General features: G+C 34.2%; 1 protein-coding gene across 5 annotated transcripts in view; it reads left to right on the forward strand.

The window, feature by feature from the left end:
* The window catches only part of LOC128671476 (uncharacterized), a 159,772-nt gene that overhangs the window by 71,870 nt on the left and 63,550 nt on the right, over positions 1 to 24,352 (forward strand). For 3 of the 5 annotated variants that reach the window (XM_053747937.2, XM_053747935.1, XM_053747936.2), the window contains one exon: positions 16,949 to 17,020. The exons of 1 other annotated variant lie outside the window; for it this stretch is intronic. In XM_053747937.2, the coding sequence (XP_053603912.1) occupies positions 16,949 to 17,020 (72 nt within the window). Of the gene's footprint in view, positions 1 to 4,490; positions 4,778 to 16,948; positions 17,021 to 24,352 lie in introns of those variants that run through there. One more of the 5 variants, XM_053747940.2, reaches the window with a different exon arrangement.

Raw genomic sequence — 24,352 nt, forward strand, 5'->3', positions numbered from 1 at the left:
CTTATATATGAAATTGGCGTTTGGTATAGGAGGAACAAAAACTCATTTTTTTTTAATATAATACATTTATTTCAAAGTAAGAACCATCATTATCTATGCACTTTTTCCATCTCATGAGTAGTTCATTGATCCCTTTCCTAAAAATAAAATCTTTGAAGGCGGTTTGGACTGCCCTATCGGACTTGAATGTTTTCTCTTGGAAGAAGTTATCCAAATTTCGAAAAAAATGGTAATCTGTTGGAGCAAGGGTACGGGGAGTACGGTGGATGTCTTAGATATTCCAATTGAAGCTCCTCTAACTTGGTAGCTGTCTGTTGTGCAGTGTGTGGTCTAGCGTTGTCGTGAAGCAGCAGTGGCGTGGAGCGATGGACCAGCCTCGGTTGTTTAGCAGCTAGCTTTTACATCATAGTTTGCAATTGCTGACAACAGACGTCTGCCGTAATCGTCTGGATACATTTGAGAAAACTGTAATGAACGACACCGGCACTAGTCCACTAAACGCTTACAAGTAACTTTTTTTGGGTCGATTTTCGCTTGGGGCAGGATTTAGCTGGCTGGCCAGGGTCCAACCATTGCGATGAGCGTTTCCGATTATCGTAGAGAATCCACTTTTCATCACAGGTAATGATTTAATTTAAAAACCCTTCATTATTGTACTAGTTAAGTAATGTAACGCAGCAGTCGACATGCGTTTGCCGGTTTGAACGTTGGAATCAAAACGCAGTGTGTTTTCTTTTACGACACGACCGCCATACACATCATTAACCCTTGGAGCCGTTACCGCAGCACTGGTGTCACTGTGGAACTCGTACTCGTAAATAATGCGATATTTCAAGTTTTCCATTTTGTAAACTGAGTGACGCAAACAGAAAAATCAGCAGAAAAAATCAAACCAACGACGGTTAACGAAACACAAATACATGTATAAATAGCTGTATAAATTTGAATTTGGAATTCCTAACCAAAGAGGAGAGGAGAATTTGTGATTAAAGTGGCCAGTACAACAAAACGCCAATTTCATATGTAAGGACCTAATATTATATAATTTTTAAGTTAAAAGCGCGTGTATTATGTATAAAAAATTTAATAAAACCGTATGATTATGATATATTTATTTAGACAGAATATTCAATTAGTGTATTTATGTTTACTTTACATATTTAAAAAAATGTTTAAAGTGCGTGTACATTGGTTGATTTCTGACTTATTTGAGAGTAAAGAAAACAATGTGAAAAGCGAGATATCCAATTAAAATTATATGTTTTTGGTATTATCAACTACAGATATTGAAGCGATGAATATCCCAAGCATGGGAGCGAGCAAATTTAAAGTATTCAGCTTATTACAGCGCCTCGCAAAATTCAATTAAGTGAAAGTTTTAATGTTCAGATTGCTTTAAAAAGAGACTATTGTGTTTCCAATGGTTTTGAAATTTGACTGTACATATTTTATGTTCAACCATGTACATTACTATAAAGTAAGGCTTGAACGTGCAAGCAGTTGGGTTCAACTTGTAATTCAGAATTACCAAGGTGAAATTAGCATAAAATTAATGTAACGGTTAAAGTAATAACTAAAACTCTTTCTCGAAATCTGACATATTTTAGTTTTCAATAAAGGCACAACTAAGTGGCTCTTTTCATTAGCAAACAAAATGTACGTCACAAGAAGCTTATTGGGGCGTTACTTGCCCGGTGCAGTCGTTGATCAATACTATATTAAAGTAAAGCAAATTAAAGAGCAAATCATTACTAATATTGGTGGATTTAAGACTTTTTTTGCAATTTGATCATTTATTTTTATTCGTAAAAAAATATAATGACCGGTAATATTAGATCTGATGAAATAATTAACATAGGATGTCTTAATTTTTTAAGAATAAAAATATTATCAAACTAGCTGTTGCCCGACAATAAGCTGCCTCTCTAGCCTTACAACTATCTGCATAACTGCATAAAAAAAATGAACAAACAAAAACACTTTCATATTTATAATGATTATAGTGTGGAAGGGAAGTATGAATGGATTTGTTAATTTTAATTACGAAAGTTAAATTCATCTCACTACTCTGTGTTTGAGTTTAATAACACATTGACATTTACTTTAACATGGTCAGTGCTCGAATACATGGGCTTTTAAAACCGTAGCGAAGCGTGTTCTTTTTGAAATCACTTACTCACTCAATGGAAGTTATTAATTTGATTGACACGTGAGTGACTGTACAAGCCGATCGCGGGATCGGGATCGCAATCGGCCCGTTTTGATTTCCCGCGGGAGTCGCCGTTGTTTTTAATGCCTCGCGCAATCATCTCACAATATTGCTGCGACAAAGTCAAAGATTTTTTGCATTCGTTATTAGTCGTAATACTTATCAAAATTAAATCTCTGTTTTTAATACAACAACTAAAAAATTTAGGAATAAGTAAAATACTATGTTTAAATCCAGTTTTAAGTAAAATAGTTATCAAAATTATGTGATTTTGTGCTACACATAATCACAGAACACATTACTGAAAATAGCTTGAGAGGGCAGACATTTACTGTTTCTTTAGGTAAATATAAAATATATTTTAAAATTTGTGTTATAGAGTAAATCGTTAGTATGTTTATATAAATATATGCAATATTTTCCCTAGTAAAGTATTTTCCTACAAATATATTTTTGCATAGCTCGTGTCGAGGAAATCATACTTAGCGCGGCTCACATTAATTTGATTTAGTGAAGTCGTTAAAACGCGGCTTAAAGTTGGTTATGAAGTGGGTTTAGCTGCTGACTACTGTAAACCAGGCTTGACTGTTGCGCCAGATGCCACGTTTAGGATCGTGATAAAAGGTAGATTAACGATTATTAGTAAAAAAAACAATCCCTTAAGTTACGTTGTTTTGAATAGTGCGATTCAAAACCTATTCGACATCTGCTTGTCCCACTTCAACAACTCGTTATATTACAGTTTTAATTATTTTTGTATGGGTTATAATTACAATCATTGTATTATGTGTTAAAACAATTATTTATCAAATTATACATAATAGGTATTTTTTTAATATAAGTTGACAATTTTAGCGATATTATTGTCATTAAGATACCTTTCACGCAGCTTGGCAATCTGAACTCTGGACTATAATAATTTCTTGAAATAAATTTAATCTAGCATACTAATCTGTTAGTTGTGTTAATTTTATTTATCTACTTTGTTAAAGTAACAAACATTTTAAAAGTAAAACTATAATTTAAGTTTTCCTTATATGAAAAACATCAGATACAAAAAGAAGTATTATGTCCAATAGTAATACATTAACGAGCTAGTTTAGAAAAATTATTTCGAAAATATGAGTAGGTATCAATTAATCAGAAGTTATTAATAAAAATCGTGTTGAGTGTTACTGGTTGGTGCCGGAGGTTATGCATCATAAAGTTAGCTGGAGTCGTCACCTGCGACTCATAAACTGCCATCAGAATCTCATTCCTGCGCTGATTTACTTGCTTCACTCCCTCTAAGTGGGGCTTTACAGTCGTCACGTGGCTCAAATGTCTCCTACGTGTTGTAAACTCAAGTTTTAAGGCAGAATTCATTTGTTACGGAATAATCAAGATTTAACTTTTTTAGTTTTTAGTTAGTGTATATCCCGGTGTCCGACAGTTGCCTATCAAATATTGTAAGCTTGCGTTATAAATTTAATGCTTGCTTAAAATATTTTTTGACTTAACATTTTCCTTTTCCAAAATGAGAGTTTTTAAATAGAATTCACATCATTTTTAGATAGCTTTTTGCTCTTCTTGTAAATAATAATCTTTAGTTTTGAAATTTTGAAGCTTGTAATAAAAATTAAAAAAATGAATAACAAAAAAAAAAAGGATATAACATAGCACATAAAATAATAACCTTATTGTATAGTTTATGCCGTAGACCAAAAGGTATGGAATGGAAGACATGTTCGACAAATGAAACAAGTTCGTTATAATTGTCACCAGACATCAGCTGATGTTCGTCTGGTAGTTGACACCGCGAAATAAAATACTGGACAGGAGTAAAGCTCTGAAAATAAAGAACATTTCCAGTATTCTGTAGCTTATGTTCACAGTTAGATTTTATTGATTTATATTCTTGCCATTTTGCTAATCATTACGTGTCTTGGAAGATTATGTACATGCCATGCCATGGATCTCTACATCATCATAGTCGGATCTGATGGCAGGGTGGTGACCACCAGCAGCTGCGACTCTCTTGACTAGGGCCTTCCAGGCGATAGGATCTGCCTCATTTAATATGGACTTTGCTTAATGTATATAGTTTTATAAAAAAATGTAGATTCCTAGAAAAGAAATAAACTATATCGTCGAATTTCACATAAACTTTTACTTCTGTACCATCACTGTGTTGTGCTACCAAGCATCCTCTTGTTCCGAATCCGACCTTGGTCCGGTCGGACCGGTCCTCCTACCGCCCCCCCCCCACTCAACCCCGCACTCCTGCGACGAACAAAAACCTCCGCGGCCGCGGCTGCGCAGCCTGTTTGTTTCGCTAATGCCAAAATTATACGATTAATTAAGTAAAATATATTATTATTTGAAATTGTCGACATGACCAAATTGTTTATTTTATAAATTTTATAATTATGTGTGATGATTAAACAAGTGTTAAGTAAGTTTAGGATGTGTGAATTTTAGTTGCGTACTAAGGTGTAATAATGAGTGTTGTGTGAAGTGTGTGTGATGTAGAAGATGTGCGAACGACGATATGTCGCTAAATCGCAGATGGCCGCTCGACCTGCCAAGGTATTGTGTGGTGTAAAATATAATAATATATCTTTGAAACTTTTCTTGAAAAATTACGTGTAAAATAGTCCTTTCAAGCCTCCTTTGCCGAAATAAGATTCAATATAGTGAGGCCAAGCATTAGTTATAACTGAAAGCTTTCCAGCCAAGCCAAGTTTCACTCACCTATCTAAAGAGCTTACAGAGGCAGACATCAAAGCTTGCAACATCGGCCAGAGGGTTTATAGTATAGACAGAATAGGAAAATTGAAAAAGAACAGATACGAAGTTCAATTAATTACACCGTGTTATCTCTGTATTTAATTGTTTGCAATCGGGCAGATTAAATGGAATTATGTTATTTTATATAAATGTATATTATTATCTTTGATCATGTCTGATTTCGTATTTGGGTGGTGCAATTATTTAAATGAATACTCGTGGAAACATGAAGTTATAAAAAGAAGAGCTGTTTATTAATTTAAGAACGCAATTTCCTCGGACACTTTGTAAATTTGTTACGCTCCAGCGCGATTGTTCTGAACTTTGCACTGTGACAGCTTGAAGCAGTTCCCCCTTAACGAACGGCTCGGTTGTCCCGAGTTGGTCGACAATAAACACGGACTTTATAAGCTATCAGCTTTGCTTCATAAGCTCGCCGATTCGGTCGTCACTTGTTAGCCCCTGTTCACACCATAACGTCCAGAAGAAACTTAAGACCTTTTAGGGTTTTGTAACTGGTTTTGAAAAACTTATAAAATATTATTTTAGTAATTGGTTGTGTCAATTTCTTGCTCATTATTTTAATTTGCATAATTTTTTTAAATATATAATTTCCTTTACGAGAAGTGGCACGTTACAGCTTTCATTGATACAATTCATTGAGAATTTCGTTGAAACTTATATTAATTTTCTCTCATCATCTTGTTAATTTCGCGCTGTGCCGCCGCCGATCAGGGGTTAGGGTAAGAAATAAATGTAAACATTTTGAAGATTTGGTCGTGATGTTACAATCTCCTTCACCCTACGCTACCCCAGCAGGCAGGCGGCATTTTGTTAAATTACGATCAAATCGTCAATCCTAGTCAATCAACAAATCGTCAAGACTAGCTAAATGCTATGTCTGAAATGGCGTAGATATCTTTAAAACATTGTGAGATTAAAATAAAAAAACACGTAGATAACATGTTTCCCGTGATATATGAAAAGAGGCTGAGGAAGCAAACTGGCGACAGTAAAAACTTGTTGTTGGATCAGCACCTGCCGGCTTTCGATACAATATATATGAAACGTATCAAGAAGACAAAGATATTTTATTTGAAAATACGTAAACTAACTAAAATACATAAAACAACATGCCTTACAGTAGACACATGTAGATGCATCACAAATTCAAAACTGCATGCTGTTGATATATTCAGCATCACTTTCCAGTCTTAAAAGTATATTATATTAATCATAATCGTAAAATATCCATCTCGTAGCTCAGCTGGAATGGATGACCAATCATATTCTTCATTCGATTAATTACATTCTTGTCCCTTCCGTGTTTTCCGGAGATGTGAAACTACAGGAGCAAGCGAAAATAATACCACTACTGTGACGAATCATGTTGCTGGTGACAAAGGTTTATGAAGAACTTTGTTTATTGGATCGAACAATTTCTAAGAATTAATATATATTTTTATTCTTAGAAATTGTTAGTTATAATATTATAGTTATAACTTGTCAATAGATAATATTTTGATTTTTAAGATAATATTGTTAAAAATCAAAATATAATATATAATCTTTAAAATCTTAAAAACCTTAAGATATAACTTTGACTCTAACGTAATCTAATTTTTTATTTTAAAATTCGAAAAGATTGCAATTTTGCATTCCTGTGTGTTTTAGTATGTTTGTGTTAGTGTAGTATGTATGCAATGTAACGTTTATATGGAGTTAAGAAAGCTCGTATTTCTGACAAACAAATTAGCTCCAACAAGTTCGGCCGGTCCCTTGCGCGGGCGCGCGTGGCGATGCGGTGTGATAGATTTCGTGGAAGCCTCCAACTGTACATCACAAAAGTAGTTGATACATAAAAACAGTTTTTATTGGAATAATAAATTTTGCCTCTAATATACGTGTAAAAATAAAACAAAAATTATACGATTATGATAAATAGACTTAATTTTATTACTGAGAGATTTCCCCGACGAGTTTAGCCTTTTATGAATCTCGGGCAATTTTTTTTCGTTTTTATATTACTTGCAGGCATAAAGGCATGCGGCACTTGATGAAGAGTGGTCACTTATGGTGCTCAAATATATTTAAAAAGTTAATAAATTAAAAACCTATTAAAAAGCAATAACATTTTAAAGTAACTGGATTTACAATCCGATATTAATTAAATGAAGCAATTTATGTGAGCGATCGAGAGCGGCCGTCATTCGTTTGGGATTACGGTTCGTACAATTTGATTGTTTGTCATCGATAGTCCAATTAAATTTTATTGTGAATCCTGGAATTAGTCGGCACTACGGATACCTCACAATTCCATGTTTCGAACTAATGCTGAAGCACCTTCTTATTCAATGAAAGTTACGGCATAATAAGGTGCGTTTTGTCTCGTTATACGTGAAGTGCGATAGTGGGAAAATCATTAAAGTAAGTGAGAAAATTACTTTAACATTTTATGAACAAAAGTTACGAAAAGGTTACATGGTATTAAATCATATTGAAAGTTAGGTATATATGAAATCATGTGGTATATTTTATTAATCAACCAATTTTAGTTGTTTTTTCTAGTTATCACCGATATTACTTTTGTAAACATTTATTTATATTATTTTATCACACGCAAAATAGAATATATCGAATATATTCGACAAGAAAACCTTATATGGTAAAATATTTATTTAAAATTTCATCCTGACATCATAAATTGTATAAATTATACAATGAATATAATTTCACGAACTCTGAAAATGATCATTCTCATCATGAGAAAAAGTTATATTATTTTATCACACGCAAAATAGAATATATCGAATATATTCGACAAGAAAACCTTATATGGTAAAATATTTATTTAAATTTTCATCCTGACATCATAAATTGTATAAATTATACAATGAATATAATTTCACGAACTCTGAAAATGATCATTCTCATCATGAGAAAAAGACATCAACGAGTTTACGGAATCTGATTCAAGAATCGCGTTATAAAACCAACGACCACTTACCTTTCATTATGTGGAATGATGTTTTACCTCCCCGTATCCATATCTAAGTATGAAAGATTTGATTTAGTTTATTTAGTGACCGATGTAGAACATATTGCAAGCAAAGAAATCATAAATATAAAAATACGATAAAGTTTACAGCAGCTCATTCATCACCGTAAAATGTGTCCGAAACTTATGAGGAACATTTGAAGGGACAATTACAAGTTTCGAGCGCGACGAGCACAACAAGTTACACAAGTGACATTAAAACAAGTAAAGGCGCCGGCGCCGGTGAGATATTGCCTAATTCATCGCTGACAAATAGTGTGCCTGGAACTTTTGAACAATCGCCAAATGTTATTATGTTTGCATCTGCAGTATTGTGGTAACTAAAGTTATGTCAAATGACTATTTTATACGACTTCAGAACATGTTTTTATTATTATACCTAAAAGTATAACACACTCAATATTAATACTTTTTAAGTCATTAAATAACTATTGGAATAAATGTATAACTGCGCTGATTTCTCGGAAATAAGTTGAATAACTAGCCAAGTTGTAGTACCTCTGTCCGGAGTGTGTCGAGTGTCGCTGAGAGTCCATGAGTGTCGATAAGCGTCGGTGAGCGGAGTCGCAATGTCGAACTTCTTTGATTAAAACTTATGCAAATTGGAGCAAAGAGACGCCGACGCCTCAGTGGAGGGCAGGCATTCTTAAAACTTCAAATGTATGGCTTATATGTCCGTTGAGGATGTTGACGTCCATTTAACACCAATGTTAGTAATTAACACACGCGAAACGAAAGAGACTGTTTCAGATGTTGAAATGGAAAAGAAGCATTGGCGCATCATGAACTGTTTTATATATATATATATATATATATATATATATATATATATATATATATATATATATATATATATATATATATATATATATATATATATATAATAATAATAATTTTACAATGTGGTTCATCGGCCTGCGCGCAGCGGGGGCTGGCTAATATCCATTGTGAATCAATAAAGTATCGAGATTCCAGTTTACAACACCGCCAAATTTGTATGCTAATCACAAATATTCGACGTTAAACTTTTTGCAATGTTATATTTATAAGTAAATCGCTAGTCAGTCAGTAACCCGGTTTTGTTGTCAAGTTCTTTTTATCGTGAATTAATACTAAATACTATCTATTCATATAAATACCTATATATATATATAATAAAAATATTTAGCTTTTTACCTTAGAGCAATTTCTTTAAATGTAACAGAAAGAGCCGAGCAGTCGTTGTCAAAATGTAAACTAATATTTCTCCTTCTTCCAAATTTAGTTCTTTACATTTCAGACTCATTACAGTAATTAAAACACCGAATTTAAATTTCAGATGAAATCTCTTCAGTGTGCGCGTTAAATTCTAACTTAATTTGCAAATTTTAACGAACTTTTAGGCGACGAATTTTTTAGAAACAAGTCATTTGATCCATAGAGAGACTTGTGAAATCTCTAATGTTCTTTAGTAGGTACTAAATCTCGTAAAATTTAACGACACGAGATACTTTTTTAAACTATTATCAATATCACGTATGTGACACATTTTTTGATGCTGCAAAATATTAAAAATCATCGACAATACAACTTAGAGCCTCAGTTTTGTACTGCGATGATCTAGTGTTAGTAAAACGTTATGCTAGACTTGTGTATTTCAGCTACTTTCATAACATTATGTCATACGGACTATTAGTTTGGGGTAATGCAGCTGACATAGGAAAAATTTTTGTATTACAGAAAAGAGCTATCCGTTTTATTTATAGGTTAAAACCTCGAGATTCTCTTCAAGAACTCTTCAAATCAATTAACATCCTCACTGTTGTATGTCAGTATATCTTTGATGTGCTTATTTTTGTCAAATTAAATTTACATTTATATAAAAAATTAAAATAGTGTAAACACTAGAAATAAGCACAAACTTTGTATGAACAGATTCAGGTTTAAAAAGGTTCGGCGGTCTTTCGTGGGTCAAAGTGTAAAAATATTCAATAAACTCCCTGCAGAGGCTATTAATCTGCCAATGAAAAATTTTAAAACTTATGTTAAGAAAAATTTTATGGATAAAGCGTATTACACAATTAACGCCTATTTGACTGATAAAAACGCATGGATCCTCCCGACAACTTTGCCACTCCACACATGATCTCCTAATTTTGACAACCCAACACTGTTCAAATGAGTTTCTTTCGGCATTTCTTTTCAGCAGTGGTCGTTCCGAAATGCCAGTAGTTTGTAGCTTGTGAGAAATAACTATAAATATAAAGATTGACGAGAAAAAGTGCCTGTGAAGGTCTAATTTCTGAATAAATGATTTGAATTTTGAATTTGAATATGGAAGTGGCGCAGAGATCTGACACAATTTTAAGTAGTTGAAGAAGAATATACAAGTACAACCAGTGTACAAATTACTCTCATTTATATCGATGAGTACTTTTATCGCTTTTGTTTGACGTCTTGTATCTCCTCTGTAAAACTCAGCAATATTGATCTGAACATCGAGCAGGCGAGTTATGGAGACGCGCGATATTGCTCCCGGATTGACGACAACAAGTTATTCGCTACAGCTGTGGCTCCCAAACTTGACTCCTCAACAATATTGAACCTAACCACATTGGAACAGAGTTTAAATTAATGTGATCTTTCTGCCCAAAAGGAGGTTACGAGCTGTTCGTTGTGGTAGTTTGGAGATGTTTTGATTCATATCGCAAAACATTGTTGTCTGCTTGTAATGAAACAAACGTGTCCTTGCTTTACGACGCTGCGTAATAAACAATGCTATAAATTGTACAACAGCATTTAAATTGAAATGTTTCATGGAAATAAGGAAATTATCTTTCGACGACACTTGCTCAATGGCTCTCATTTGAAATGAATTATTCTATCTTAAATTAAGGAGACAGAAAATAATTTCTTTGTCGATGAAAAGAAAAAAATATTTTTAAACACGACACAATTTATGTATTTAAAATAAAATAAGGAATAAAAGTTATTTAAAATGGTATAATATTAAACTTTCACTGATAATTTAGCCAAATCAATAGAACAAATGCGGTTATGTAGGCCATGGTGCGGTGTTAGTCAATCACACGCTCAGCCAATCTAATTGCGTCCGCACTGGCGGATGACACGCTTCGCGGCGGAGTCAGCCGGCTGTTACGAGCGCGACCTCAGGTTGCTGGCCATGGGAGAGAGTAAATACAGTCTATATTACTAACTATAGACGCGAAAATTCAGTGATTGTAAAATAAGCACTAGATTTTACCAAAGACATACGATTTTGAACCACGTTGTTTTATAAATAGGTTATGTTTATGGAGTTTTATGCTCTCCTTCTTTTCATTATCAAATAAGCTTCAACTTGTTATATACATTTCACATTATACCTAAATTGTCTACATTAATTATGTAATATTAAAATTAAAAATAGATGAATTACCAGATACCAAAACTAAATAAAGAAATGAAAGAAAAAATATTTTTAGACAAGTTTAAACCTACGATTACAATCTTGAGTTTCATCACGAAACTGCTATAAGCCCTACATTCTAAGGCTACACACATTGTCAATGTGTACATGATTTATGCCAATTATGCACATAATCCTGACATTATCGGCCGGCGCCGTGTCCCGAGCACAAATCACTGTTACATTATGCGATACAAGGTACAGTATAACATTATTACTTTATAGGATAATCTTTTTTCCGTCCAACTTAATGCTCTCTTAATTATTTCTTGAACTTAAAAACTGACCGATAATTATTTTGAATTAATGTATGCAAAATCGATTTTCATTTGATAAAACAATTTATTCGCATTGGATCCAAAATAGAAGAAGGTTCTATTTTTATTTTCTATGTCAATAAAATAAATTTCGAATACACAGCATTTTTATGTATATTATAATAATTTCGAAATATAGCATCAATCTGTAAAATATTATATTAAATTCTCGTTATTCTGAATTATGGATGGTGGTTCATTAAATGCACTGTCGTACGAACGTATTAGAGTTGCTATAAACGACCATGCAGCTCGCTATTCCTGTGGAAGTTAAAAATATAGTCTAATCAAGAAAATTATCAATTAGCGTTAAATTTCAGTGCGGTTCTTGAATGTTCATTACTAAGCGGTAATATGGATTTAACGCTTAATGATCATGTTCCTAAGTAATTAGATAAAATATTTATGCTGGCGGCTTCGTCCGATACAAAGTCCTCCGTAAAAGAAAATGAACGACTCGACTTAAACATTAATAACTGAAATTTTAGCAAGAATTTTATTACACACATTTGATATTTCTAATATGCAAAGTAATTTGCTTAGATGATTGAGATTTGCAAAATTTTTTATAAATTTCAAAATAAAACTCATATAAGGTATGCAAAATATCTCACTAATATTATAAAGGAAAAATTCTGTTAGTATGTTTGTTACTTACTTATTTATTTCACCAAACTTAACCTACCATTACAGAAAACATATTCTAATACGACAGGTCTTAACTTCTTCACGATCAAACGTCTGGGCCAATTTTTATGAAAAGTTGTATAGACAGAGTATTATCCCAAAAGTACGCTACTCGTATTCCCGTGGGATTTGCTTCAAAAGCGCGATAGTCTATGGCGCTTTATACAATAGATGGCGCTACTGTGCAATTAAAAACGTAAAAATAATTACAACGAAAGAATAAACGGGTAACGCCGCGGGGTAAGCTAGTAACTTGTATGGGAGACAACACTCGAGTGCCCCCTAATGAATTGTCCCAAATTAGGTCAAGGGGCGACAATTATCGGCTTCCAAATTAACGAAGGAAAGGAAAAAATGTCACGAGTTTTGGACGCTGTTCAAAGGTGAAGTTTTTTTCTTTTTATTTTACATGACGAACCCGTAACCATTTCGGCTCAAGTCTGTGATTCGATTGTCGTCCAATAATAGTCTCCTGGGCCGAGTTAACGTGAGAGAGATGGTGTTCTGTTTGAAATAAAGATAATCTATTTTCCGATTGCCATCCGCAAATTTCAACAATTGGAAAACGTTGCAAAGTTCTGTGTTTTAGTAATTTCTACCAAAGGCTTTATTATTGAGTTGCTGTAACTGAGTTTATTTTCAACTTAACCCTAGTCTTGATTTTAACTTTGGATAAAATGTCAATTTTATGATAACAATAAATAAACATTACTCATCACAATTATTTAATTTAATCAAATGAGATACAAAATTAGTCAAGTATTTGATAAAAAAAGCATTATTTAAAATTAAAATTCTACTGAATCAGGATTGAAATTTAAAACTCTTAGATGAAGACACCGTGTGCAAAAACACGTCAAAATGATTGTAGGTTCACAAACAGCGAGCGGCTGATTAAAAATAAAAAGTTTCTTTTTTAGTTAGATATACATTGACGGCTTCAAGATTTGTAGTTGTGAAATCGTATTTATATTTTTACTAAAAAGTTTATTTTTAGTTGAAAATGTTTACTAACTTATTGACACAAGGATATTTGACTCAATTACTCTTACTCGATGTGAATATTTTACTAAAAAGTAATAATTTTAAAACAAAATACCTCATTATAGAACTAAAAAGAAAAACACTGAAAAGACTTCATAAATTGCGACTTGATCAACCAGATAGGAAGCACAGGTTGCCTTTGTGCAGTATAATATACAGAATCACAACCGAAAGCTGAATACTGCAATAAGCCTTTGCTGCGAAACAAATGAACAAACTGTGACGTAATCTGTAGAGAAGTCATCAGTCGGGTGCACCCAGGAGATACATATGTATCACAGTTTGTATTCGTTTGTACAGAGTGTACAGCTACTCTTATTTATACAATAAATGCTCAGAATATTAAAAAAAAATCAAGATAATATAAGATATATAATAATACATTTGTAATATACTTAACATATTATGGTAATTAAAGGTAGTATATATATACAAATAAAACAAGCAACGGTGCACACTAATCACAGCGGGCGGGTGGCGTGCGGACTGCTACGCCATTGTCTTTGGTCTATCTTCATAACTGGTTACGAAAAAAGGAAAATTTCATTTGCATTTTAGCAATTTCATTAACTTAGTTAAGTACTGAGTAATCAGTAATCTAACTAGATTCGACTACAAACTAGACATATATAGAGCTGAATACAGCTCTATATATGTCTAGTTTGTAGTCAGTAATCTACTCCAGTACCAGAACATTATCTGAATCAAGTTCTCAGGTCTAGACCGAAACGTAACCTCCATTTTTCTAATTTGAGTCACATATTATTAAACATTTAAAAATTGATGAACCTCTGTCAGTTAAATAATTATTTAAAATTAGAAAAAAAGCACATTACGTTTTGCTACACGAACCACCTCTATTCTACTCCGTGATCCGAGCGATCCTCGTAACGAGAGGTTCAGCCCTCCAGGTGACATCTCGGTCGTTTCTAAATGGGAAAGGTTACGTCGCGTCGGCCGCCACTTACCCCGTATCCATTAACGTGTCGCCCATTTTTGGGGAAAGTGCATTTTTACACCGTTATTTGGGTTTTGTTTGTGATCTCCGGGAGTTTATTTTGGTGGGATACATTAAATTGTGTTGGGCTCGGATCCCTACCCTTTTTAATGTAATCATTATTTGTACTATAATTATAAAGTAACATTTTAATGTGTCATTGTCAGATTTTTAATAAATTCTTTAATATTTTTTTGCAGAAGTGACTGAATTTTATGCAAATGTAGTAATGTACATTTGCATAAAATTCAGTCAAAAATTACAACATCATGCAATTGCATGATGTTGTAATTTTTGATATATTGAATTTCCTTCATTATGTATGAATTTTTACATAGAATAAAAACCTTTCACAATCTTTCAAATGTCTCAAAACTGTCAAAAACTTTTTTTGTTTCTTACTAGCGACATCTAGTGACGGTTCCTTAAATGCCGTAATAGACATGGCGTTACTGTAGCGCCACTGAAATAAGTATTTCCCAAATTTCCACGAACCCGGCTCTACTATGAGTTTTGTTCTCCACTCAATAGATGGCGTGCCCTAGTTTTTAGGTACTGTGAAGCTAAAATTTATTTTAATAGAGCGCGTTCCCATTGCTCAGTTGCGCTTCATCACGTGACATTCGTCGACGGGTCAACTGAGCAATTACTACGTGCACATTAGTAATCTGGACGTAATTTGATGTTTCCCGAATATTCGACAAGAGAAGAGCTGAGGTGTGCAGCTCGAATTAAATAAAAAATATTTTTATGAGGGCGATAATCAAAAGTATTTTTAAAAAAGAAAACAACATATCGCCATTAGAACCTGTTCGTTTGTTGTTGCTAACGGCTAAATTTAAGTATGTTTAAATTTAACTAGTAGTTTGCATGAATAAGCAACAAACATCCTGCCACAGTCGCATCCAAACCTTTATAACGTTAGAAGGATATGTGAGTGCAAAAGCTAATCCTAGTCGCCGCGTCTGCGGTCGCTGTCCTAAGTTTTCTTCGACCGCGGTCGGATTGAATTGCCAGATTTTATTTTATAAATGCCTATAGTTATTCTGCGTCTGATTTAAAATGTGAACAAGACCTTCGTAATTAATGAAAAAAAGAAGTTCTATTTCTGCACTACTTTACGTGTCGTTCACGATCGTGAAGAATCGCTATATAACGCTTATACAATTGTGAACCGGTCAGAGTACGGGTTTAAAAGATATTTCTATACCTTACAATTAAGTTCAATACGTACCACAACATGTATAACCCTATTTCGACTGTCATCTAAAAGTAAATCCCTGTTCCCTAGAGAAAGCGCGGGGAATCTCATTTCTGTATTACGTCGTCGCCCCGAGCAGCGCGCCTCATTTTCCTGGAGCTGGCGAGAAAGAGGGCTTGTTTTAAGAATACATTGCTTATATCATTGTTGGTTAAACTAAGCAGCATCTCATCTAACATTTAATATACGAACGAACAGAACCACTAATAGAATGACTTAGTTTATCTCACTCTTCTAATTCTACTTTAGCATACTTTCGTCCTAGAATATGTCTCGTAAAATCACATTGGAGTCTTTAAAATTTTAAAGTTAATTTTTACGTAGACCTCGGGTTTCGGGCCGCAATGTAGCTTGGAACGCGCGAGGAAAAGGCGTAGTCCTCATTGAGACAAAACGACGCTATACGAAAATAGTAAAAAGTATGGACGTACTCTCATATATCTGTGCCCGGTGTGGCCGCTGTAACCGGCCACAATCCGACCATTTGTCTCCGCGTCGCGAACTATCTCAATGAGGACGCGGGTGAGAGAGAAAATTAAGAGTATTCGAAGGAGTCGTCAATGACTTTCAAAGTTATTGATCTCTTATTTACATGTTAGTTCTAAATATACTATCGTAAATTTGGTATTTACTAACAACAATGTTTTACATATTCCATTGCAAATTGGACTAATTAATTAAAACACGTTAAATTCCCACACCACATAAATATGCAATTTCTAATTAACACCTACATGGTATTCAGCTCTCCCACACAATAAACCTACGTAAAATTATAGGTTGTATAGTATATATTGTTATAACATTTATTTTCGTCATGATTCTAAGAGAGGGGTGTACCAGTCAACTTTGACGTTAACTTTAACCTGCGCAGAAACACGTAAAGTACGCCACTATCTAAATGGTGACGACGCGCAGGTTAAAGTTCTAACCAATTCTAAGTGAATCCATAATATTTATTAATTATTACTTCACACTTGTTTCTCTTAGTGCAAAGCGCTGCACAGACTTCTGATTGGAATATCTCAAAACGAGTGTGAACGGCTTTGTGCCTTCAGTGGCACTTCTCTTCCTACACCTGCAACCTTTCGCTATCTATTTTTTGTTTGTTTGGTTTGTAATATATTATTGAAACTAATCGACTTGTTTTGTTGACAGTACCTGGGCTCGTTCGCGGTGGAGGCGGAGACGCGAGCCGAGTCCCTCTCCGAGCGGATACAGCTGATGAAGGTCACACATTTATTTATTTAACACTATAATCGATATTTTCCACCACAGTTTAACGTTAGACAAAGACATTATCAGTATTGAAAACAAAATCTATAGAATTGAAATCTAGGTAGAAATTTGAAGAATCGCGCCTGCTTTGCTGCTTTTATCGCTCACCTAGGACACCGGTGTAGTGTTCGCAAAAACTGCACAACAGTTTCTTTTTCTTTGACGTCCATCTCAACTGCAGTGACCCGAATCACCCGCGCCCTAGAAATCTGCTTTTGAGCCACGCTTTGTTTCCGCTACGCCGTAGGCCGCTCGTAGCTAGCTCATTATTTTCGTAGCACTAAACTCTCCTGACATGAATCTCTTTTGTAGAATAAAACACTAAAATGTTACGAAAACCAGTTGATCACTTCCATGAACGAAACAATGTTCAAATATTCATATCCCACATATGTATTTTAACTGTTTATCCAAATAACATCTTACAACGAAGTCGAAAACAAAGGAAATGAATGATCATCATTTACTATTGATATATTATTATCTAATCCAAACTATTATGCTGTCCGTCAAGTAGTGGCGAAGGCACGTTGACTTTCGTTTAACGCCATCACGACTTGCAGTGAGAGTATAATCGACAGCGTTATATATTATTTGAGTTGGGGCCTCGTTGCTCTCTAGTGGGAATTAGCCACTAATATCATTATGTTTTGGGTAGTTAGTGAAACAAGTATACAAGGCAGCCTTCTTTAAAACTTTTAAATTTTGTTTCGTATTTCTTGTCGTTTCATTATATATCGTTTTTTAAAATTTTATTATATTTATAAATAACGTTGTAACGTTATTTCAAAATATAATAAAATTTTATTCGTTTTGAAATTGTTCTGCGGCTAAATGCGGATGTAGCAATTTTTTTTAGTGTGTTGGATGTTTGTGCTGAGTGTGGTCGTGTGTGCTGAGTGTGGTCGGGTGTGCTGAGTGTGGTCGCGGTGATTTCAGTACAACTTTATCTCAGCACGAGGCAGTAAGCCTGGTTGACACGGAACTACTTATTCACTCGCAGTCACAGTCATGGAATTAGCAGGTACTACGTAGTACCTATTAATTCCATGGTCACAGTAAATAAAATGGTCACAGATATAGGTCTGTCTACAGTTACTATGGATAACCCACACAGGGTTATTGTAACTATCCGTAACTATACACCACAATCCAAAACTTTACTGACACTAAACATTTATAAAATGAAAATACTGTATATAAATAATGTTACTTAATAATAAACTTTACTATTAGTAAATTTTATATTTACTCATAAATTAATTGTGTAAAAAAATTGCTTAAAAGTTTAGTTTACCTCTGTAGTTGGTTCTAACGAATTGAAATTATATAAAGAAATTTTGTAATTTGGCGGCGGGCTCGCCGTGGGCTCGCTGCAAACTTCGCAGGAGTCTAGTTCAGAGAGCTTCCCTCTTAGCACTTATCGCTTAAGTTTCTTCGAGAAAAATGTACAATTTGGAACTTTAAGCTGCAAAAGTTGTTAAGAACCTGGGTATTGTGATCATATTTTACAGCAAAGGTAGCTGATATGGGTTACTATCTCTTGCTTTGAAAAATTATATATTTACTCCTTAATGATTTAATGATTTGAATATATTTCTTTTAAAATGTAAAATCTTAGTTTAAAAACGGTACTTTTAGCTCTCAAATTGTGATTAGCCCCTCGAGGACTCACGCTTGGCTGGTCACAAACTAGTAAAAGAGAAGGGGAAATTAGTTTAGTGGCTTTACGTACACTGTAGGGTAGTTTTAAGAGTTGACATAAAAGTATCAAAGGCGGTATGCAAGTTCGACAATGCGTCAAACTTCAGTTGCGAGTTATAAAGGTCCGTTCATAACAGATTTTAAAAATCTACCGATTCTTCCAAAGCGAAAAATTATATTTATTCGTTTAAATTATATTAATGTCTGAGGGGAGTTGCAGGTGAATTGTTGATTGTCAGCATAATGGCTTACTTTGCGTTTCCGATGTGACTGATGCAACTTATCAGTATGAAAGAATATATAGCTTGAAATATTATGGCATCAAGGGCACTCGAGTTTGTCTGCTTACTACTTACTTATCCTGATATCTGAAAACTGTTGGTTTGGTTATGTCCTGCTGCAACGACTTGCAACTTGCAACGATTTGCAACGACTGGGAAAAATATAGTGATCTATGTATTTGAAGATAGAAGGTATGAACGATGTATTGTATAAGGAAACCATCGATTTCACAATTTTAAATATACTCAAATTATTATATAAAAAACGAGTGATATTCGCCCACCCACGAGTGATATACCCACCACACCACTTCTTATCCACGATTCTAATTTGTTGCTTATATAATTTACTTTAGTATTTTGATCAATAGTTAAATCGTAACATAATTTCATGTAAGAAATGTAAACATATATATCTGTAGATGTATATGTGAACAAAGCTTTAGATTCGCTCTCGGTCTGCGCTGCTCATTCTAAAGCCCAGACTATTGTGTGCCATTCGAGTATTTTTATTTGAACAAACCTCCCCTAGTCCTTGACGTTGATGTGCTCCTCAGCGAGCAGGCATGTGCGCCCCGCTCTGCCGCCACCCTAGATCTAGCATCAACTTTCAAAGTTACGTATCGTAACGGAATTTACACAAAACCTTTATTTGTTTCTTGCTGTTGTGACCGGTTGCGCCTTAATTGCAACTTCACTTTCATGAATTTTAAGATTCTATTACTGATAGGTCTGGTAGCTCAGCAAATAAACAATGCGCTAGCATAAGTGTGTATCGAATTTAATACTAAAAAAATAACATAATGAACTTCAATAACACCCATAGATAAAGTTAATAATATTTCTTTTATCTATGATAATATCAAACAATATTCAACAATCTTAAGACAATAATTATCCTTTACTTGATAGTAAAAACAAAGTTTTTAGTTACAAAAATGTCAAAAGGATGCAGCGGGAATTCAGGCCGTCGTCGGCTACATCGAGATTAATCCAGGGCCTCTAGACGACCACTGGGCGCATCACATAGTACATATCAAACCAGTAGTACAATTTTTTGTTCTTCTTGTCGAGTCAAAACAGCGCACTGTTTATGCATATCACACTAAAAATTGTACGCTAATCGAAGTCTCCATTTCATATTGCTTTTTTAGAAGAATTTATGACATAATTTCGTATAATTTTCACATAAAATTTTCAATTATGTTAAGAAAATGAGTTTCAAATTAACATTTTTTCTAATTTATAAAAGTGACATTTATTAACTTAATTTAAATAAAGTTCTCTTAATTTACCTATTTCTCTATTGTCATGAAATACAGTCATTTAAAGTTACGAAGTTATCTTTCTAAAGTCGTAGCTGCCCGCCGAGCGTCTCACAATGAGCGTTTTTGCAAACGCCACGATGCGTGTCCACGGGATTGTCTTTGTTTAAATGGATGGCTCATTCCTCTTTGGCTGTCGTTGCATTGACTGTCGCGTTTGTTTGCTGGATCATTTGAAAAATCGGGAATACAAAGCCTTCGTGAATACAAAGTATATTGCTTGTCATATTCCCGAATTACCTAATATATTTAACGAATCGAATAGGTATAGGTCTTCGATATGGTTAGTGCGGATTAAAAATAAATTAAGCTAATTACATTGCCGCCGTGCAGGTCACGCTTTTCGAAGTAAAGCATCTTATGAAGTCAGATGACAGAGACCATCTAATCCGTGCCATTAACATTTCTTCCTCACAGATCAAATTATTATGTACTTATATAGCTCGCGATAGCGCCCGCCCACGTATACTTCTATTTGGTCATCTATTGGATTTGAATTGATTTGCTCTATATATTGAAATCTGGAAAACCATTTTTCGACATTAATTCTACCCAAACATTTGACTAAGAAAATACATTTCTTATTTCTCGGGGTGTGTGTCTGTTTATTCGAAGTTAGCCTGTGCAGCACACTCAGCTGATTGCTCGAGATTGATGTCCGTGTTGTCCGAGTGTTTATCCAGCAAACCGGCTAAACAGGCCCCCGAGACTACGAACACAATTGCCTCAAGTAGCAATAGTAACAGATTGGACGCGTGACGGGAATGCTTTGCACAATCCTTTTATGTGGTATTGGGTCAAGTTTGTCTGCACAATACTAAAACAAAAAGTTGGGCTATTTATATAGATTATCGTCATACATAATTTTTATTTGCGTATATTGTGTATTTGATTCTTTCAATTGTTTAATATAATTATATTTTGACGATGTACGGGTAACATTAGTGGCTCTGGGCAATGACATCGGATTTGAGCCTCAGCCTCCCGGCCCTCACCCACGAGCGTTAAAAGCCTCATTGTAGATTTAATGACCGCCGGAGCCCATGTTTAATCTCCGTAATGACACGTCAATGAAATTGGTTTTCAAGCATCGAGGGGGAGGCTGTTTAGACTCCGTAATAAAATTACAAGTTTATTGCTTTTTTATATTAATTCTAAGGGGAAGTGTTTTAATTTTCCTCTTATTTTCTAACATCGTAAATGTTCAGAAATCTAAGGGAAGTCTTCACTTTATTATATCGATCTATGGAACAGTAAATAATTTAACTTTTATAAATCATTAATCCTATCATGTTGGCAATTTTTTATCAGATTAACTAACTAGTTTGAAAGACCGTACTAGAGTAGTCGAATACGTATTTGACATCCATTTCATACCCCAGCCTAAGTACTATTTAATTAAACTTAACAACAAGAAACATCAACAACAATTTTCTTGACTAGATTACTTCAAGATTGTCAGAAACTGCCTGTGGACCTTTGACCCCGGAAGCCGTGGGCGGGACTCCTGATGTCTAGACATTACTGTATCTCGCGTCATTTGTCTGGGAACAAACGTGAGTCTTCATTCACTGCGCAGACGACGTAGCAGATATGAAGCAGTCGTAGGATGGACTTGATGAGGTATTTATGTGTTGAATGTATGTTGCGGATAGGTACTTTGAGCTTTCAACTTATTTCATTTAATGTAAATATGTTTGACTGCAAGTATTTGGCTGTGTTATGGTGCAATTACCAAACGAGCGAATGCACTCTGACTGGTACACCAATGCTATTGTCTGTAATAAGATTTTAGCAAATATATTCAGAGATATAAAATTTAATTCATTCATATTTTATTATGCGGATAAAATATGTATTTCACAACTTATCATTCATTATCTATTCTTATAAAAATAAAACTTGCTCGCACAATAATTTCCGGATAACACTGTTTATTCTAGATTATATTTAAAATTTTCATTCAACGAACCAACTTTGGCATCATTGAATTACAAACTCACACATATCTAATCATTAGCCATGATAGTAATAGGTAGAAAAATTTAATAATATTGACGAAAGTTTCAAATAAACTTCTCTTTATTTTTTTTATTTTTAGCTCTTTATTTTTTAGCAGAAAAAGAAAATAGGTACATCAGTCTACATCAGAAATACGCATTTCACAAATGCATCATTTTTCCCAGACTATCTTTGATGGGCCGTCAGCCTCTCGAGAAACAAATCAGGCTATATTTCTTGACCTTCGGGAATCGACCTGACTGAGATGAAGGACGATTCTGTTATTCTGTTCGCTCGCGGGGGGTCATTTAGAAAATGTGACTCTTACAGCTTTATCAGGTATGTTTAATATTCGAGTTCAAGCTTGTAAGCTTGAACTCGAATATGTAATACAACTTATAAATATTATTACTTTCAGCAACTTGCCTGACCTGAGGACGCTTTTCATTAACTGCCGTAATTTATGAATTCAACATGTACCTAAACCTATTATCCAGTTGGCTCTGGTTACAAAATTATATTTTATCTACTTTATCTACTTTTAGAAATATTTCGAACTCTCAGATCAATCAAGATAATAAATAATCTTCCTTCCCGCACAGTAGTCATAAGACAACGAACGATCAGAAAAAATCACTGAACAGATAGGCAAATTTTATCACATTGGCAGTGTTTCAAAATATAATTACTATGAAAGTAATTGAAAATAAATAAAACAACAAAATATACAAGTTCTTCTAAAGTAGTGACGTTAGTTACAGCGCTCCGAGCCCCCTCGACTCATCAACGGACGTGACAAGCGACCGCAGTGTGTCCGACAAGTTTTAACGAGGCTGTGCTTCCATGTGTGTGTATAATAATTATACTTAGAGACCGATTATTTATTTTCGCATGTGTTTATTGCACTTTTCGTGAAGTTTTCGGACAAAACTTGACGAAACCACGCTGCTTGAGGATGTGACCTAAGGTGATCTACTTCTTAACGTGTCGGCTCGACTATTTAGTGGAGTCGTTTCGTTTTAGAGTTCGGTATTTTTTGTGAAGACCTTATAAAATACAGCGCCATTGACACAGTATTATCTGTGGCGTTATACAGTTCTTCAGGGTGCAGTGGTAGATAGCGGCAGGACAATAAACATGGGGGGGATTGAATGTATGCGCAACAGATGTCTAATATATTACATATAAGTAAAAGGACAGGGAAAATAGTTTTGAAAGATTTTCAAAATTTATTTTATAAAATATACGTCATAACATTTTTTTTGTGTAATCGAAGGAAATACTATAATTTTTTACTAATTTTATCTCATAGTGGTAGCAATTACTTCGTTAAACTCGACAATCATGACTAAAGTCAGAAATATCTCCAAATAGCATTCAGTAATGAGGTCTCAGAAGCGCGCGGCAATTGTCTCGAACTGATTACATTGGAGCAGAGTTGCGCAACTCTTCCACTTCCATTGTGAAAATCTTCATTATTACTTTACATTCGTTAGAAGGTATGATATGGTATGAATACACGAGATAAATACTCCAAAACTAGAAATGTACAAGTATTATGGTGATTGTTCAAGAGTGGTGGATTCCATAACTTTAAATAATTTTATCTTTTGACTTTCAGATGTTTACTATCATGTCATTTTCAAAAGATTTTGCAATGGTAGTGAGTAGCATATAATGTCTTTTTTACGGTATAGACGAAGTTCTGGCTTTCCAGCTAAGCTAAAACTCATTAGTCACACTAGTTCAGACATCAAACCAGATCGATTAAGAGTCTAAGCACTCAATTACCTAGTGCACAGAGCGAAACAAGTTTCTGACAACAAAGCGATCGCCGCGTGTGCAATTAATGTAGACTGTGCTAAACAGCACAACTACCAGAATTCACTGAAAATTCGCCGTTATTACCCTCGCATATAAGTCTGTAAAGGATAACTGTAAATATAGACGACACGACACACGGTACAGTGAAC

Source organism: Plodia interpunctella, chromosome 7, assembly GCF_027563975.2.
Source record: "Plodia interpunctella isolate USDA-ARS_2022_Savannah chromosome 7, ilPloInte3.2, whole genome shotgun sequence".
NCBI lineage: Eukaryota > Metazoa > Arthropoda > Insecta > Lepidoptera > Pyralidae > Plodia > Plodia interpunctella.